At 43.5% G+C, this 19,579-nt stretch overlaps 2 protein-coding genes across 6 annotated transcripts in view; both read right to left on the bottom strand.

Annotated features, from left to right (window-relative positions):
- N4BP2L2 (NEDD4 binding protein 2 like 2) overlaps nt 1–19,579 on the bottom strand; it is a 667,270-nt gene that overhangs the window by 512,097 nt on the left and 135,594 nt on the right. The window lies entirely within an intron of this gene.
- Nucleotides 10,813–19,579, bottom strand: part of N4BP2L1 (NEDD4 binding protein 2 like 1) — a 28,823-nt gene continuing 20,056 nt past the window's right edge. The window contains exons 2-5 of the mRNA XM_065594603.1: nt 18,871–18,998; nt 16,142–16,230; nt 14,856–14,932; nt 10,813–11,778 (exon numbers count right to left, since the gene is read on the bottom strand). Coding sequence (XP_065450675.1) covers nt 11,526–11,778; nt 14,856–14,932; nt 16,142–16,230; nt 18,871–18,998 — 547 coding nt within the window. The 3' untranslated portion in view covers nt 10,813–11,525. The remainder of the gene's footprint in view (nt 11,779–14,855; nt 14,933–16,141; nt 16,231–18,870; nt 18,999–19,579) is intronic.

The raw sequence follows: 19,579 nt of genomic DNA, 5'->3' as shown, positions 1-19,579 counted from the left end.
TTACAATTTTTCTTCCTTCTCCCCTGAATTAGGTATTTGGCAGCATGGTTGTTTCAACCATCCAGATCCACCACTGCTGCACCTCCCTTCTGAATTGCTGCATAGCAGAGCTGTCCTGCAAATACTGGGCTAAATCTAAGCAGCATTCTCAAAGTGGGGCAGCCTTCACAGGCTCTACAGCGGGTGAATTAGGCTCTGCCTGTTCACAGCCAGACAATGCTCTCACTGCCAGAGCATAGGGCTCAGAGTTGGCTCAGCACCTCCTCCCCTGAGAAGCGCAACTCCAATAAGGACCTTCTGAGCATTTTGAGGAGAGAATCTAAGGAGGATACCATCTGGCCAGCAGATCAGAGGGTAAGTCCCTGGGTCAGAGGGAAAAAAATTCCTGAAGGAATCCAAAGCTGCCTTCTCTCTTCATGATACCAAAGTGTGTGTGTGGGAGGGGGAAGGGGCGTTCTCAGCTCCATGGGGAAAGAACCAGGGCTTGTATGTAGCTCCCCTTCCTCTCATTATGAACAGGGGGATTCTTATGAAGCTTGGGGCTACATCTTGCAAACTCCAGAGACACTGGGTTCCAAAAAAGGCAAATGCAATCATCCCCTTGATAATAGCAATTTGTACTGATAATGAACAAATGATATAAAAATCAGAGGTTAAACTCGTACCTTGCCTTCCTTCCCCTTGAAGAAGTGTTTGCTGGGGGTTTGCTAGTACACAGAGCCTCTTTCACAGTGTTCTGTATCATTATTATTATTTATTACCGTAGATCGGTAAGCCCTAGTCATGGACCAGGACCCCGTTGTGCTAGGCTCAGTACATACATGGGACAAAAAAGACAGTCCGTATCCCAAAGAGCTTACAATCTAAGTACAAGACAAGAGACGACAGCCTGAAGGAGGACTGCATGGAAAGAATGAGACAAATATTGGTCAACATGATAGGCAGTGGTATCAGCACACCAACAGTCTCATTGTTGTCTTGTATCAAGCTCACCACCTCTTTCTCACTGCCTGGCAGCCTATTATTCCTGTGAAGCCCTGCTTTAGGCTGCAGTGTAATGGGAATTGTGCTTAAGAGCCTTTCTCCAGGGAAAGTGGCTCAGAATTCAGGCAGCTGCAGAATGGTCCTGTTGGACTTGATGGACAGTCAAGGAACCTCCATTGCACTGTCGGAAAAGACCAGACCTCTTGAAGCAGGGACTCCTTTAATCAGACCTACACAACCTAGTTAGCCTGGGCATCAGAAGAAATTAATTTCTCCATTAGTCTTGTTGATCCATTTTGGTTTCCAGACAAAACTCAACCAGAAAATTTCAGTCATTGATCTTGGAAAGACAAGGAGGGTGAGTTAACACCTTTTATTGAACCAATTTCTATTGGTGAGAGAGACAAGTTCTTCTTCGAGTGATGGTCCCTATTCACTGTTCCCTCTAAGCTGTGCACATGCACACAGATCCTAAACCCCGCACACACAGCGAAACACTACGTGCACAAAAAATGAAATACTACATCGGAGCCAGGCCAAAATATCATTTACGGACAACTTTTGACATTGTTCACAACTACGGCCAGGCATTTTGACTTATTCGCACGTACTTGAGTTTGTACCCAGCCAAATGAACAGACTACAAGGAGATGTGTGGGTCCTGACCGTCCCGACGTGATCAACGTTCCACGTTCGAAATGCTGACGGTTGGGACCCACACATCTCCTTGTAGTCTGTTCATTTGGCTGGGTACAAACTCAAGTATGTGCGAATAAGTCAAAATGCCTGGCCGTAGTTGCTAAGGAACTGCAAAGATTTCCCAGAAATGAACAAAGGTAAGTGTTGTTTTTGTGATTGAAATCTTTCAAAGGCATTGGACTTCAAACATTTACTCGAGATGTTTTACCATTTTCCCACTTTTTTTGCCCTGTTTTTTTGCTATCCACAAACTTCCAGTATCCTGATCTGAATGATCTCCTGTTTTCTCTTTTGTCGAACCACGCTATTAAGCGCATTGAAATAGTAGCCATATAATAAAAGTATTAATTTTAAATAAACCAATCTGGTAAAAACTCAATCCCAAAATGTCACTGTCTTAGAGGTCTAAAGTGTAAAAGAACAGCGACTTCATTTAAATCTGGATGGCTGGATGAGACTATAGAGATGGTTACACCAAAGTCACATAGTGTAATGCTTGTTAAACTTCATGAAATATTCACATATGATGAGGACAACGGAATGGTTTGTGTATATTGTCGAGATGCCAGAACTTCGGGAGAATTTTCAACAGGAAGAATGTGGAACGATGTATGGAAGTTGGATTTCTTAAAGTGTCATCTGTCAAGTAAGTCTCATATAGATGATGTAACAAGACTTAGAAACAAAAACCTTCTGAGTGCAACTAGAGAGCTGTTAGCCTCTTTGCACCTCAACTCTCTTGCCAACCACCCCTTTCGAGGTTCATCTCAAACTATTTCTGCCATCATGGAAAGTGAAAATGGACAAGTAGGTCCTGGATGTCATTCAATATGGTTATACCATCGAGTCTGTGGTGTGATCTCCTCCACATCTCCTGCCCCAATCGTGGCCCAAGGATCACTTTCATGACAGTATGCTTACTCTAGAAATGGACTCCCTCCTGCAGAGAGGAGCAGTGAAGCCAGTCCCTGCAGCCTATCAGGCACAGACTTCTATTCCAACTATTTTCTCATACCCAAGAAGAAGCGTTGATGAAGACCAGTCTTGGATGTCTGACACCTCCACGTTCCATTCAGAAGCTGGAGTTCCACATGGATCAGGCGGGAGGGAGGGATAGCTCAATGGTTTGAGCATTGGCCTGCTAAACCCAGGGTTGTGAGTTCAATCCTTGAGGGGGTCACTTAGGGATCTGGGGCAAAATCAGTACTTGGTCCTGCTAGTGAAGGCAGGGGGCTGAACTCGATGACCTTTCAAGGTCCCTTTTAGTTCTATGAGAAAAGTATATCTCCATATATTATTATTATATTAAAAAGTCATGTGGTTCATTGCTTTTGATATGCAAGATGCCTACTTCCAGATCATCAGTGATCTACAACCCATCCTGGACAATGATCCCTCGCTTTCACAGACCTTGGGAGGCAGGCCAGTCCTCGCCCACAGACAACCTGCCAACCTTAAGCATATCCTCACCAATAACCACACACCGCACCATAACAACTCTAACTCAGGAACCAATCTATGCAACGAACCTCGATGCCAACTCTGCCCACATATCTACACCAGCAACACTATCACAGGACCCAACCAGATCAGCTAAAACATCACCGGTTCATTCTCCTGCACATCCACCAATGTTACATATGCCATCATGTGCCAGCAATGCCCCTCTGCTATGTACATTGGCCAAACTGGACAGTCACTACGTAAAAGGATAAATGGACACAAGTCAGATATCAGGAATGGCAATATACAAAAACCTGTAGAACACTTCAATCTCCCTGGCCACACAATAGCAGATGTAAAGGTAGCCATCTTACAGCAAAAAAACTTCAGGACCAGACTCCAAAGAGAAACTGCTGAGCTTCAGTTCATTTGCAAATTTGACACCATCAGATCAGGATTAAACAAAGACTGTGAATGGCTAGCCAACTACAAAAGCAGCGTCTCCTCCCTTGGTGTTCACACCTCAGCTGCTAGCAGAGGACCTCACCCTCCCTGATTGAACTACCCTCGTTATCTCCAGACCGATTCTTGCCTGCATATTTATACCTGCCTCTGGAAATTTCCATTACATGCATCTGATGAAGTGGGTATTCACCCACGAAAGCTTATGCTCCAATACATTTGTTAATCTTAAAGGTGCCACAGGACTCTGTTGCTTTTTACAGATCCAGACTAACATGGCTACCCCTCTGATACCCTACTTCAATATCGATATTCACAGAACCCACAAATGGTTCCTGAGATTTATGGTGGGTCCTCAGCATTTCCAATACAGGATTCTCCTGTTCAGACTTACCACTACCCCATGGGTCTTCACAAAGGTTTTCTCTGTGGTAGAGGTTCACCTCTGATGTCAAGTCCTCGTCTTCCCTTACCTAGACAACTGGCTGCTGGTGGCACGATCCAGAAAGGAAACTCAAGAGTCGACATCCAGCTCCTTCTAGTCCTCTCCTTCCTAGGAGTAAACATCAATGTTGAAAAATTGACTTTGCACCCTACCCAGTCCCTGGAATTCATAGGAGCATGCATCGACACGGCCTCAGCACTCATTTATCTGGCAGAAGACAGGTTCCAAAGCTTACTAGACCTGATCGCCTTAGTGTCTACCAGTCCCTCAGTCTAGCCAGAACTTGCCTTTCCCTCCTCGGTCACATGGCAGCGTGCACTTACATCACGGCCTTTGCTCGCCTGTGCTTCCGCCATCTACAGCTATGGCTACAGGGAGTCTACTCCCCCATGCACCAACCCATGGACACCATTCTTGCCATTCCACCAGAAGTCATCTCTTCCCTTCAGTGAGGGACAGGCTCGCTCCAAGTTTGCTCTAGAATGCCCTTCCTTCCGTCTTCCCCAAGCGTGACAATCATAACGGACATGTCACTTGATGGCTGGGGCACCCACAAGGGAGATTGCATGACACAAGGCACTTGGGCCACTCGCAAAGCCAGGGTGCACATCAACATCCTGGAACTTTCGGTAGTGTGAAAGGCATGGCGTGTGTTTTTACCAGCTCTCCGTTCTCATCACGTCCTCGTCATGTTGGACAACACCACTACAGTTTACTACATAAACAAGCAAGGGGGCACAAGGTCCCCAACACTGTGTGCAGAAGCTGTATGCCTTTGGAAATGGTGCATTGCACATCATATCCTTCTTTTGGCAGCCTACTTGCCAGGAACTCAGAATGTGATTGCTGATGCCTTCAGCAGGAACCTTGCAACCAACCATGAATGGGAGTTACACGATACAGTAATCAGAGACCTTTTTGGTCACTGGGAAACTCCGATCAGGGAACTATGATGTGATTGGAATAACAGAGACTTGGTGGGATAACTCACATGACTGGAGTACTGTCATGGATGGATATAAACTGTTCAGGAAGGACAGGCAGGGCAGAAAAGGTGGGGGAGTTGCGTTGTATGTAAGAGAGGAGTATGACTGCTCAGAGCTCCGGTATGATACTGCAGAAAAACCTGAGAGTCTCTGGATAAAGTTGAGAAGTGTGAGCAACAAGGGTGATGTCGTGGTTGGAGTCTGCTATAGACCACCAGACCAGGGGGATGAGGTGGACGAGGCTTTCTTCTGGCAACTAGCAGAAGTTGCTAGATCGCAGGCCCTGGTTCTCATGGGAGACTTTAATCACCCTGATATCTGCTGGGAGAGCAATACAGCGGTGCACAGGCAATCCAGGAAATTTTTGGATAGTGTAGGGGACAATTTCCTGGTGCAAGTGCTGGAGGAACCAACTAGGGGCAAAGCTTTTCTTGACCTGCTGCTCACAAACAGGGAAGAACTAGTAGGGGAAGCAAAAGTAGATGGGAACCTGGGAGGCAGTGACCATGAGATGGTCGAGTTCAGGATCCTGACACAAGGAAGAAAGGAGAGCAGCAGAATATGGACCCTGGACTTCAGAAAAGCAGACTTTGACTCCCTCAGGGAACAGATGGGCAGGATCCCCTGGGAGAATAACATGAAGGGCAAAGGGGTCCACGAGAGCTGGCTGTATTTTAAAGAATCCTTATTGAGGTTGCAGGAACAAACCATCCCAATGTGTAGAAAGAATAGTAAATATGGCAGGCGACCAGCTTGGCTAAACAGTGAAATCCTTGCTGATCTTAAACGCAAAAAAGAGGCTTATAAGAAGTGGAAGATTGGACAAATGACCAGGGAGGAGTATAAAAATATTGCTCAGGCGTGCAGGAGTGAAATCAGGAAGGCCAAATCACACTTGGAGTTGCAGTTAGCAAGAGATGTTAAGAGTAACAAGAAGGGTTTCTTCAGGTATGTTAGCAACAAGAAGAAAATCAAGGAAAGTGTGGGCCCCTTACTGAATGAGGGAGGCAACCTAGTGACCGAGGATGTGGAAAAAGCTAATGTACTCAATGATTTTTTTGCCTCTGTCTTCACGCACAAGGTCAGCTCCCAGATTGCTGCACTGGGCAGTACAGCATGGGGAGAAGGTGACCAACCCTCTGTGGAGAAAGAAGTGGTTCGGGACTATTTAGAAAAACTGGACGTGCACAAGTCCATGGGGCCGGATGCGCTGCATCCGAGGGTGCTAAAGGAGTTGGCGGGTGAGATTGCAGAGCCATTAGCCATTATTTTTGAAAACTCATGGCGATCGGGGGAGGTCCCAGATGACTGGAAAAAGGCTAATGTAGTGCCCATCTTTAAAAAAGGGAAGAAGGAGGATCCGGGGAACTACAGGCCAGTCAGCCTCACCTCAGTCCCTGGAAAAATCATGGAGCAGGTCCTCAAGGAATCAATTATGAAACATTTAGAGGAGAGGAAAGTGATCAGGAACAGTCAGCATGGATTCACGAAGGGGAAGTCGTGCCTGACTAACCTAATTGCCTTCTATGATGAGATAACTGGCTCTGTGGATGAGGGGAAAGCAGTGGATGTGTTATTTCTTGACTTTAGCAAAGCTTTTGATACTGTCTCCCACAGTATTCTTGCCACCAAGTTAAAGAAGTATGGGCTGGATGAATGGACTGTAAGGTGGATAGAAAGCTGGCTAGATCGTCGGGCTCAACGGGTAGTGATCAATGGCTCCATGTCTAGTTGGCAGCCGGTTTCAAGTGGAGTGCCCCAAGGGTCGGTCCTGGGGCCGGTTTTGTTTAATATCTTTATTAATGATCTGGAGGATGGTGTGGACTGCACTCTCAGCAAGTTTGCAGATGACACTAAACTAGGAGGCGTGGTAGATACACTAGAGGGTAGGGATCGGATACAGAGGGACCTAGACAAATTAGAGGATTGGGCCGAAAAAAACCTGATGAGGTTCAACAAGGACAAGTGCAGAGTCCTGCACTTAGGACGGAAGAATCCCATGCACTGCTACAGACTAGGGACTGAATGGCTAGGTAGCAGTTCTGCTGAAAAGGACCTAGGGGTCACAGTGGACGAGAAGCTGGATATGAGTCAACAGTGTGCTCTTGTTGCCAAGAAGGCTAACGGCATTTTGGGCTGTATAAGTAGGGGCATTGCCAGCAGATCGAGGAACGTGATCGTTCCCCTTTATTCGACATTGGTGAGGCCTCATCTGGAATACTGTGTCCAGTTTTGGGCCCCACACTACAAGAAGGATGTGGAAAAATTGGAAAGAGTCCAGCGGAGGGCAACAAAAATGATTAGGGGTCTGGAGCACATGACTTATGAGGAGAGGCTGAGAGATCTGGGATTGTTTAGTCTCCAGAAGAGAAGAATGAGGGGGGATTTGATAGCAGCCTTCAACTACCTGAAGGGGGGTTCCAAAGAGGATGGAGCTCGGCTGTTCGCAGTGGTGGCAGATGACAGAACAAGGAGCAATGGTCTCAAGTTGCAGTGGGGGAGGTCCAGGTTGGATATCAGGAAAAACTATTTCACTAGGAGGGTGGTGAAACACTGGAATGCGTTACCTAGGGAGGTGGTGGAGTCTCCTTCCCTGGAGGTTTTTAAGGCCCGGCTTGACAAAGCCCTGGCTGGGATGATTTAGCTGGGAATTGGTCCTGCTTTGAGCAGGGGGTTGGACTAGATGACCTCTTGAGGTCCCTTCCAACTCTGATATTCTATGATTCTATGATTCTATGATCAGGGACCTATTTTCATCTCACACCAACATCAAGTGCATTCAGTACTGTTCAAGGGGAGGACTTGGTGCCCATTCACAAGGTGACGCCCTGGTTGTCAAATGGTTGGACTGAATCAACTAAGCCTTCCCTCCCCTACCAGTCCTGCAACATATCCATCACAAATTCTGACGGGAGAAGGCAATGTTCAACCCGATAACTCTGTTCTGGCCTCGCCAGTTCTGTTTTCACCCTCTTCTCCACATCAAAGCATCTTCCCCTCCCACTACTGACGTTTCCAGAACTGCTCACACAACAGCAGACTCTAGCACCCTGATCCACGGACACTTCACCTAATAGCTTGGTTTTTGGATGGACACCTCCGCTAGCACCGGAGTGTTTGTCGGCAGTACGATTTGTCCTCTTCAACAGAAGGAAGGACTCCACAAGACAATCCTACCAATCCAAATAGGAATGTTTCACTTCTTGGGCCCAACAGAGGTCTTGCCCCTGAGGCTGCGGGCATCACCATGTGTTCCATCTGAAAGCCTCAGGGCTTGTTCTCCACTCCATCAGGGTGCACACAGTGGCTATTACTGTTTTCCACCCTCCAGTAGAGGGACATTCGTTTTTTACCAACCTTTGACTGTCTGATTCTGGAAGGGTCTTGTACATAAATACCCGCCCATGGGACCTCAACCTAGTCCTTACATCATTAATGAACTTTCCCTTTGAACCTCTGGCTTCCTGCTCTCTTTCACTCGTTTCCATGAAGGTCGCCTTTCTGGTTGTTGTTGTTACCTCTGTAAGAAGGGTTGACAAACTGGGACCATAATGGCAAATTCCCATTTCACCACGTTCCATACGGACATGGTTTCACTGCGCCTGCATCCAAAAGTGGTTTTCTGCTTCCACCTAAACCAACCCATACATCTACCCACTTTCTTTCCTAAACTGCATACCTCAAATGAGGAATGGCAGCTCCACTCCCTCAATATACATAGGGCCCGGCCTTTTACCTACAAAGTCATTCTGGAAAACTCCCAAACTGTCACCATAGTGGAGAGAATTAAAGGGCAGGCCGTCTCCACCCAGAGAATCTCAACGGGTCTCAGGATGTATTATGCTCTACTATCAATTATTGGGACGGTCCCCACCAGATGGGATATGGGCCCATTCCATGAGAGCGCAAGCATCAACTACTGCCATGCTCCACGATGTGCCCCTAGCAGACATATGTAAGGCAGCCACGTGGAGTACGGTACACACCTTTTCTTCTAGTCTAGTGCATGGTTCTGTGGTGGACACCTCATTCAGCGCAGTAATCCTCTATTCCACAGTTCTGTCATCTTCCTTGTACCCCCCGCCTTTCTAGGTACTGCTTGTTAATCACCCTCCGTGGAATACAGTAGAGACCCTCACTCGAAGAAGGGGAGGTTATTTACCTGTAACTGGAAGTTATTTGAGATGTGTGGTCCCTATCTGTATTTCAATCTCACCCTCCTTCCCCTCTGCTGCGGATCTGGTAGATCTGTGGTGGAGAAGGAACCAAAGATATGGTCGGTCTGCCCTGCCCTTTATCACCTTGGGCAAAATCACAATGCAGTGCAAGGGCGCATGCACGGACCAACAGACATTACTACTTCGAAAAAGCTTTGGCTAGAGGCGCGTGGCACATGCGCATAACCCTAAGTGGAACACAGATAGGTTTTGGAATTAGTTCCTCGATCTATGTCAGGCACACTGCTGTTGTCAGGAGGAAAAAGTTACTCTTCGTTCCAGAAATCTCTTTGTTCAAGGTAAATTTTTCTTTCCACAATTCCTGGGAAATAGTTCTCCCATCATTTGTTTTAATCTTTAGCACCCTTTGGAAAATGATTAAAGTATATCTCAAATATATGGAAAACACACACCAATTGTACTCTGCTCAGATCATTCCATCCAAAATGCCAGGGCCTTAGGGCCGCAACTTGCTGCAGCAAGATGTCAAAATCCTGCCCCAGCAGGCATGCTAAACATCTAGGAAACTATTTATGGAGAAGGAATCAAGAGACTCTCTACAAGGACCCTAGCGGTATTGTGGTGGGGGAAAGTGTATGAGCTTCACATAATAAAGATTTCCAAGTAGCTTTCCATTCCTCTGTAGTATTGTTCTAGGGTAGGAAGGTGCTATTGGGTTTGTCCCCAAATAATTATTTAAATTACAAAACTCTGGCTTTATATGGAGTAACACTTTCATTTCTACCTATTGTTCTACTATAATAATGCTTAAAACTCTGCTCCTTCTTCCCAATCCTCCCCCCTCTATGATTCACTGCTCGCTACCAGCCATTAGTGATGAATGAGAAGAGAAGCTGTGCTGCAGAACCAGAAAGTTATTACTTGATGGTTTTCTTTCTGCTAGCAGCTCCTCTCCTCATTCAATGAATCCCGATAAACAACTGGAACAGAATCTCTTTGCCTTAAGGTTCATTGATGTATCAAGTCTGTTGTCTTAATGCTAATACTCGGTTCCTGGAGTATTTTTACAGCTTTGGAAGAACTCTCCTGGTGACCTGAGCTGAAGGGCAGAGCTTAGTCCTAGGGCTTCCAGCAACAACACTGGGTCGTCTCTGAATTCCCCAGGTGTGGCACATTGACTCATTAGAGATGAATGAGGAGAGAAGCTGTTAGCAGAAAGAAAATGATCAGATAATAAATTCCACATTCCTAATAAAGCAATCACTAGAAATCAGGCACATCACCAGCTAAACCAAGGTACTCATCCACACCATAATGATATACTTAGAGTTCTTTGACATTCTGTGTGCTCAAAGTACTATAGAGACATTATCTAGTGAATGCTCACAACTCCTATGTGAGTTAGGTTGGTAAACATTATCTCCATTTTTATAGATGGGAAACAGACACAGAGATGATGTGGTTCGGCAAAAGCTTCCTCAGCTCACATGCCTTAATACCCAAACTTTATAATACACAAAGCACTCACATTTATTCTTTTTTATTTTTTTGGTGGTGGTCATGCATGTTTTTAAGGTAGATTACTTTCTCACACTTAAAAAAGGAAAAGAAAAGGTCCAATTTTATCTTTTTATTTGACATGGTTTAGACAGAGAAAATTTCCATACATTCAAATACTTACAAAGGTTTTTAGATTTCTTCTGCTTGACTACCTTATGTAGAGTCTTGTAAGGTGAATTTCCTGTAAGAAGACAGGAAACCAATGGAAGAATTGAAAGTTTACACTGGTCAAGCCGAGGTGGGAATTGGTGAGAAGCACTGAGGCCAGGCAGGAGAAAGTAGAGAAGCTAAAAAAGACTGCAACGTGGACAAGTGTCTTGGCAACAGCGACCATGAAGAAAGGGTGGATTTTGGAACTATTAAGGAGAAAGAAGTGATTGGCATTGGTGAGAGACTGCATATGAAGGGAGAAGGAGAGAGAATGTGCCTGAAGACAGGAAGAAATAATTACACTGCACCAGAAATGTTCATGACTGTTTGCAGGCAAGAGACAAACCACATCCCTACCCTGCAAAATTTATAATTGAAGGTTAAGACATGACTGAACAAGGAAAATTGGCAAATACTGGGTGTACTGGGACAGAGATGGTGTGTAGTTTATATTGGTTTCAGTGATCTCAGATTGCGTAATTGACAAAACAACATTACAGTAATATTTTAAGACTTGTAAATTAACAGAAATAACTCCTGATTTAGATTTAGTAGAAAAATACAAAAATTGAGAGTAAAAGGTTAAATTTTTTTAGTCTTTTATACCCTAATGAAATACTAAAATACATTCTGGAATCCATCTCTATTAAATGATCTTTCATTTGTGTAGCGGCTGTGTGTTCTTCTGTTTGGGAATGTTGGACACATGTTGGAATAAGCCCCAGTGTTGTGAGCGGCATTGGGTCCACTGGAATTTCTGCCATCTCTGCTTGGTTTTTCAGAGTGAAGCACGATATGAAAGGTAATGTCATGCTCATACTGGTCTTTCATGCGCTGTATCTTTTCTCTCGGGACACCATGACTGTTTCTTCTATAGAATTAAAATTAACAGAAAAATGTAAGTATTTAACTCTCTACGTGTATCAGATGGATTTTCTTACATTTGCAAATCTTCCTGCTGTGTTTAATAATGCACTAATTCTTTTCCCCCTGGGTTAGGCTTTAACATTTTTGCTGTATCTCAGCTAACCTAGTTTTCAAAGCTAATTTCTGCCACTTCACTGCAAAATATAACCCAAATATTTTTATGGGCAGCCAGGATGTAATTTTAGGTGAATCCCTTGGAACAAGGGCAAGTCCACTGAACCTGCTGCAAAGAACAGGAGCGATATCTTTATTATTTTTATGAATCTTATATGTAGCTCTATTTGATTACTATCATGATGTCTGATGCATGGGTGCAGATAGTCCTGGGAGAGTTCTCATCTTCAGAAAGGCAGACAATGGCATTAGATGCCCACTCATTGATAACCAAACAACACAGGTGCCAAGATCTGTTATTGTTCAAGTCCAAGTGGAGCACAGCACCCTCCACGTAGGGCAGACTCAGGGTCCTACCAGCACAATGGAGACTACCAAAGACTTGGTAAGGCCTCTGATCTGCTGTAACAAACATTGAGGACCGGAGAATGGAAAACCCACAAGGGAAGAACCAAGAGACAAAGGTGCTAGAATCTGCTGTCAAAAAGGGATACTCTCTAGCAAGGGGAGTCCAGAGCAAAACCAGAAGGGAAGACTTGACAGGAGAGGGGGTGCAAAAGGACCCTGGATCTTCTGAAGAATATTAAGACCCAAAGGGCTTTCAGACTGATGAGGAAACTGAGGCAGGGTCTTGAATGTGGTTGTTTTTCCATACATCTGTATAGCTCTTGTGCTTTGTCTGAGTTTGCAAAGTGTGTGTCCCCCTTGCTTTAACTGTCATGTAGCCCTCAAAGAGCTAAGTGGTAAACCATGTGGGTAGAACCCTAGAGAGTGTGCATGAGCTACTGAGTTAGGCTTGGGAGGTCTGCACTGGTCTTGGGGCTTAGGAGCAACTAGGCTGAAGGGCCCCACATCCCAAGAAGGGGTGCCAGCATTGGAGTCTGTACCCCAGGAGTGTACTTGAAAGGCTATTCTTAGATTGTTTCTGGACACTTCTCAGACGCAGTAGATTTGAAAATATGTGAGATCTAAGGTTTGGATCTAATATAGCAGCCTAGTGACCATCCACAAAGAGATGGTGGTTAGACAGGGCGGTAACACCTGCCATTGAAGGTAACCCATTGTATCTTGAGACCCCAACTCTTAGTATCAGGGTTAAGGGATAGGGGAGCATTTCAAAATCAGGACACTTTTTCAGTGTGTACTGACTGACTGAATAGTTCATTGGTATCCATCTTCATCTTTACCTGAATTACTTTCCAATGTGTTGCCTAAAATTGTGTGTTTGAAAGAGTTGGTTTAGATATCCACTTGCCTGACATATGGATGAAATGTTGACATTCATGCCACTGATTAATAGAATAAAATACAAATCATTAGGTAGCTGACCCTAAAATTAATACTATGGTCAGATGTTGACTGCGTGTGTGTTCATTCAGTGTGCTGTCCCAGCTTTGCGGAGATAGCAGACCTCAATTAAATTGCCCAATAAATCCACAGACTCGGTTTTTAGCAAAGGCACCTGGCCAGGTTTATTGTTGAAAAAACATGGTAATAGCACCTGGCAGACTCTATAAGGGTACTAAGACATGTATGCTTGTCACAATGGATGCAGCTCAGTCAGTGGTAGGACTTTCCACCTCTCCAAGACACTCCCTCTGAGATACATCTTTATACACCAACACAAACAAGTATTGCTCCTGATGGATTAGGGTGCCATCCATTGTCTTGTACTTGTTGGTTTGATTAATTTTTTTTATTTTATTATGCTGTTATCCTGACCTTATCTTTAGTATGGGTCAGTGTGTTCCTGTTATCTTTGGGGAATGTGCTGGTATCGAGGTGTTCTGGTATCACCCTCTGGAATGTGCTTGCGTGAGTGCTCTGTGCCCAGCACCTCTTAGGAATATGTGTTTCTGCAATATCAGCCCTGTGCTTGCCAAATTCTGTGAGCAGGGCCTGCCTCTTGCTCACAACCTGACTTTGCCTCATATCAGCAAAATTTTAATCTCTACTTTAGTTTAGGCCTCAGGCCTCTGATACAAGGCCTTATGTTTCAGGTCCTCTTCTTACTACAAATACATAATAATAATCCTTAAAACCTACTTCTGCTGTGATGCTTACAAATCGCTAAACATCTGGGGCATTGGTTAGGCAACCCAAACTTTTATTGTGCTGCTAAACTGTTCATTTTATTACCTCATCCCCATCCCCAAACCACTTGTCTCTTTTGCCCACATTTCCATCCTGTCTGACACCTAGACTGTGAGCTTTCTGGGTAGGGACCATCGTCTTTGGTATTTGAGCAGCACAAAATGGGGAAACTCACTGATCTTTGACGGGTTCGCAGCCACTACCATAACACAAATAAATAATCATCATCATAATCAGCTAAAAGCAACATGAATAAGGCAAACAATGCCATATTTTTGAGACCAACAATATTTTGTCCCTTTTATAGATGTCAGTCAAGATCTAAAGAAGGATCCTCAGGGACTGATTTATTGCATATTATTAATGTAGCATCCACTCCTCCCCAAACTATATTAAAGAAATATTATGGTTATATTTTAAGTGCATAAGTCACAAAATGTTAGTATTATTATATTTATTAATTTATTTGTATTATCGTAGCGCCTAAGTGCCCAAGACATGGACCAGGATCCTATTGTGCTAGATGCAGAACACAAACATGATCCCTTCCCCTAAGGATCTTACAATCTAAGGAGCAACTTCCTATTGATTCAGACCCTTCAGCATGACTAGAGTTGTTGGATGTTAATTTTGTCCACAGTGAGAGCTAAGTAACAAAACTATTCCTCAACCGTCTTCCGCTAGTCATTTACTAGACTATTTCTAGTCAATGGTCAAGGAGGAAGGAGCATCTTACAGTCTTGCTCTTTTTTCTAGCACAAATGTGATAGTAATTGAGATGCAAGCTGATGAATCAAGGAAAAAAAGATGTACCTTGCTAACTCTCGAACATTAAATTTCCAGTGTGTGTCAGGTTCTTGGAATATAACTTCATAGTTATTCTCACATGCCTGATTTGAAAAAGTGCACAAATTTTAAAGCAGTTACCATTAGATCTTTTACATCTCTTGAATATTTATGCTAGCACTTAACATTCACTATGTGCCTAGTCACCTACCCGAGGAATTCTCAAACTTAGAGGGTGGACCATTCTTTCCATTCCTAATCACACAGATCATCTTCTTTCCCATTCACAATTGCATAACATGTCTGTGGCAACTACAGCAATTGCTTAGATGGAAAAGTGAGATTAGGAAAAAAGTATTTAAAATATTTTTACCTTTTCTAAAAGAATCCAATTTAGTAGCTGGAAAGGAGGGGGACAGTCAGCACCACGTGACCAGCCACAAGTTCACAGTTTGGGGACCTCTGATCTAGATTGCTGTTACTTTGCATTCATCCACAAGTGGTCACGACCTTGATTTTCATTGGAAAAATTACACACAAGCACTAGTTTGATAGCAGCTGAGAGGACACAGAGCCACCGCCATTATTTCCTGCATCTTGGAGGTCTCAGCCTTTTAAACTCTGACAAGATCACAGTCCAAGGTGGTCCTGTGGCACCTTTGAGACTAACAGAAGTATTGGGAGCATAAGCTTTCGTGGGCAAGAACCTCACTTCTTCAGATGCAACAGGATCCTCTGTTGCTTTTTACAGATTCAGACTAACACGGCTACCCCTCTGATACTTGAATCCAAGGTGGCTGTACTCAAGCATAACTGAAACATTAGCACTAACTGGCCTCACTGTCATACTAGGAAGACTGCAAATAAAGCTCCATCTCTGCCAATCATTAAAGGCTGATACAAATGCAGCCTTTAGACTCTTTGTATGATCTCCACACAGCAAGCTGTAAACTAAGGCCATAAATCAGGACTTTATATGTTTGTCAGATAAACAATATGGAAACTGTTAAATCTAAGACTACTATTGGGGGAAGGGAAATTACAAGTTGATCTCTCAGTAATTATTGGGTAAGTTTAACAGACAATTTTTTCACGTGATTTTTGCTTACTGAACTAAAGAGTTTATTAGCATGTACACAGGCAAACCTCTTCACCACTTCTGCAAGGACTCAACTGTTGATAAATATAACTGAAGATCAAAAGAAAAATTGAAATACTATTTTTTTAATATTTTCCAATTTTTTTCAATCAGTCCACCTCTTAAATTTCATAGCTAAGCATTTAGAATGATAGTTGATCAGAGTTTTGCCTACCATAATGACATATGGCTTCATTTCCCAAGCGTGGATGTTGGTATTATCAATAATAACCGGGGATTTCCCATTCTTCATTGCTTTATGTGCTGTAACATAACATTAAATAAAGCTCAAAAACACCAGACAACAGATGGATCCAGACTGAAAACATTCTCTATTTGAGAGGTTCTCAAAATTCATTGGACCATGACACCCTTCTGACAACAAAAATTACTTCACAACCCCAGGCAGGGGGCCTGTAACCTGAGCCCTGCTGCCCAGGGCTGAAGCCCTCTGGCTTCGGCTTCAGCCCAGGCCCCAGGAAGTCTAATGCCAGACCTGGTGACCCCATAAAAATGGAGTCATTACCCACTTTGGGTTCCCAACCCGCAGTTTGAGCACCACGGCTCTATTTGTATATCCCCTAGCAAAGTGGGGTCCCATTCCTGACTTGGACTTTGAGGACCCATCACCATAGGCGCCGACTCTGTGGATGCTGCGGGACTGAAGCACCCACGGGGAAAAATTAGTGGGTGCTTCCCCCCCACTAGCAGCCAAACTCCCCCTACCCCTTCCCTGCCTCTGCCTCCCCCGAGCGTTCCGCGTCCCCACTCCTCCCCCTTCCATTGCTTCCTGCCCACCATCTAACAGCTGTTTGGCAGTGCTTAGGACTTTCCGGGAGGATGGGGAAGGCGTCGGAATGCAGTGCACTCGGGGGAGGAGGCAGTAAAGAGGTGGGGCTGGGGCGGGGACTTGGGGGAAGAGGTGGAATTGGGGTGGGGTCAGAGTGGTGCAAGGGCGAGGGGGGGTCAAGCACCCATGGGGCAGAGGGGAAGTTGGCGTCTATGCCCATCACAGTGAAAATAAATAATAATGGACTGTAATCAGCTAATGCTTTTAAAATTGCTAGAAGATGTTAAGTAGCCAATGGATGTGCTCAGCAGTAAACCTTGAATTAAAAACAATATATTCTAAATATTGATATTTAGTTTTAGAACATACCTGGATTTATATAAGCAGTAGCAATGTAAATGAAATATTTATAAAGGGCGATTGCAAGCAGGTATAAATACACTTTGGTACAATATATACTCCTGGCAGAATTCTGCCCCCTCACAGAAAAATGCAGAAGAAATCTGCAGGGGGACACGCGCCTCTTCCCTGGCAGCCCAGGCAGTGCGTCTGTTCCAGCATGCTTGGAGAAGCCTCAGAGATGCAAATCGCTGCAGGGGGGACGGGGCTAGGTGTGCATGCCTATATGGGAGACGGTAATCATTGTCAGGGGGCAGGGCCAGGCATGCATGCCTGCCAACAAAGGAGAGAGCCTGGCATGGAGAGGTAGGGCTTTTTATTATGCATGAGGAACGCTCTGTCCCCGAGGCAGAAATATAGCAGCCTGCCTGCTAGTTAATTGATCTCATGCTCTGAGGCAGAAACGTAGCAGCCTGCCTGCCTAGTAACATTGTTAATGTTCCTATTGTTAGTTAACTGTTCCCATTCTCAGTCAATTCCCCCAGGAGCATAAAACCTGTAAACAATTTTAAGGCTGCTACGTTGCCAGAGTGATGTAAAGCCTTATAAATGACAGTAAGGGAATCAACTAGGAAGATCTATGTGCTTTTACACTTTTTTCCTGTGCCAAAGTGGCACAATGGAGTTAGATTACATTTCAGGATTTATTTTACTTACCCATTTGAAAAAAAAAAAAGACTTTGAGAGCAAATAAAACATTTACCAAGCAGTCAATAAAATGTCAGGACAATCAGAACTGAGCACTTCCCAAAGTACCCAGCCAGGTCCAGGACAATGATTAGCAAAACTGTATGACTTTCATGTGTGAAAGTCTGAGCAATTTAAAATGACATTCTACTTTTTTTTTCCCTTGGCATAATTTAATTTAAATGAAAATCCAGGATTATAACTGGAATGCAGAGTATTAGTTACAAGTATTTGTAACTTAATTTTCATGTGCTTAGGAAATGCTGAATAGTTATTGTGACTTTTTTCTGTATTGTAGTTCAAATAAATTATCAAAACAATCGAAACTGGTGTGATTGTATTGCATTATTTTGACAAATAAAATATGCAGGATTTTTAACTTTTTGACACAGAATTTTTAATTTTTTGGCACAGAATCCCCCCAGAAGTAAATATAATGTCGTAATATTGATATACACAAGTTCACACTCATCAGTCTCTTTAAAAGACTGTCACAGTTTTCTCCCTAAAATGTTACTGTTATTCAGCTCCCAAACCTAGTAAAAATCTTTCTAATAAACTCTGTAAACCACCTCTTTGACACAACAAATACCTAGTGTAAAAGCCACAAATCAGTCATTGTAGATGGTTAAGCTGTTATATTCTGAACAACGTCAGCTGGGGTTCGTGCACGTCAATATCTAAATTTCGCAGCAGCTGCACTTCTATAGTGAGTGTGTACTGCTTAAAAAGTTTTTAAAAAACAAAATTAGCCATGAGTTTATCAAAGTTTGTTCATGTAATATTGAATTTATTTCTTTAACATCCTAGAGAACAAAGTTGGAGACTGTAAATCATATGGTTTTTGACAAGCCATGAACTTCAATGGAAGATCAACTTTAAACTTGTTCTCGCTCATCCTAGGGTGTCACTATAATGCAAGGATACTAAGCTGAAATGCTATGGTTTTGAAGGCTGTATAAGTACCTAGAAACTGATGCGAGTGAATCTATTAAGACTATGAAGAAACTAGGAATGGTTTCAATCACCTCTCTTTTGGTTCCATAAGTGTGCTTCTTCTAGACAATCATGTCTGAACACATAGGTGCCATCTTCCATGAAGAAAAAGTCATCAGTGCTAAGAATCACAGCACCAGGAAATTCACGTTTCAGTTGTCTGAAAAATGGTGAGAGAAGGATTAGTGCACATAAATCTATTCCTTTACTATATAACTTCCAAATAAAAATTTGCATGACTGACTGTGAATTGCATAATGTTTTCATTCTGCAGATGCCAATTCAAAGAAAATTAAAAATTATTTCCTCAATCTCTTGGAACATAGGCAGAAAGGAATGGAGTTGAAGGGCATGTTTCCCTTCCTTTAATCTATAAGAGAGCCCAACAATAAGTGTCCAACATGTGAGTCTAAGCCATAAATCACATTGACAAATCATGTTGTCTTTCTGAGTTAGCTGGAGGAACGCTTGTAAATTTCCAAAAAGCTATCAATAACCTCAAGCTAATCTGTCTTTTTGGAGGAAACGAAGAGAATTTGAGCATGTGAGTTTTTCAAAGGAAAAACTCTTTGTACATAAAAAAAAACAAAGACTGTTGGGGGAAAAACAGGTGGAGTGGCTAAGGGGCATGGTTCGGTGCCAAGTAAGGAAGATGTGATTTTCATCTCTGTTTTACCACTTTTCATATTTTTTCTTCTATCCTACCTCTTCACTTTTTGCCTTTTTAGCTACATAGCACAC

Source organism: Chrysemys picta, chromosome 1, assembly GCF_011386835.1.
Source record: "Chrysemys picta bellii isolate R12L10 chromosome 1, ASM1138683v2, whole genome shotgun sequence".
NCBI classification, from domain to species: Eukaryota; Metazoa; Chordata; order Testudines; family Emydidae; genus Chrysemys; species Chrysemys picta.
The sequence above is the reverse complement of the archived record's forward strand: the minus strand, read 5'-3'. Positions and strand labels throughout refer to the sequence as shown.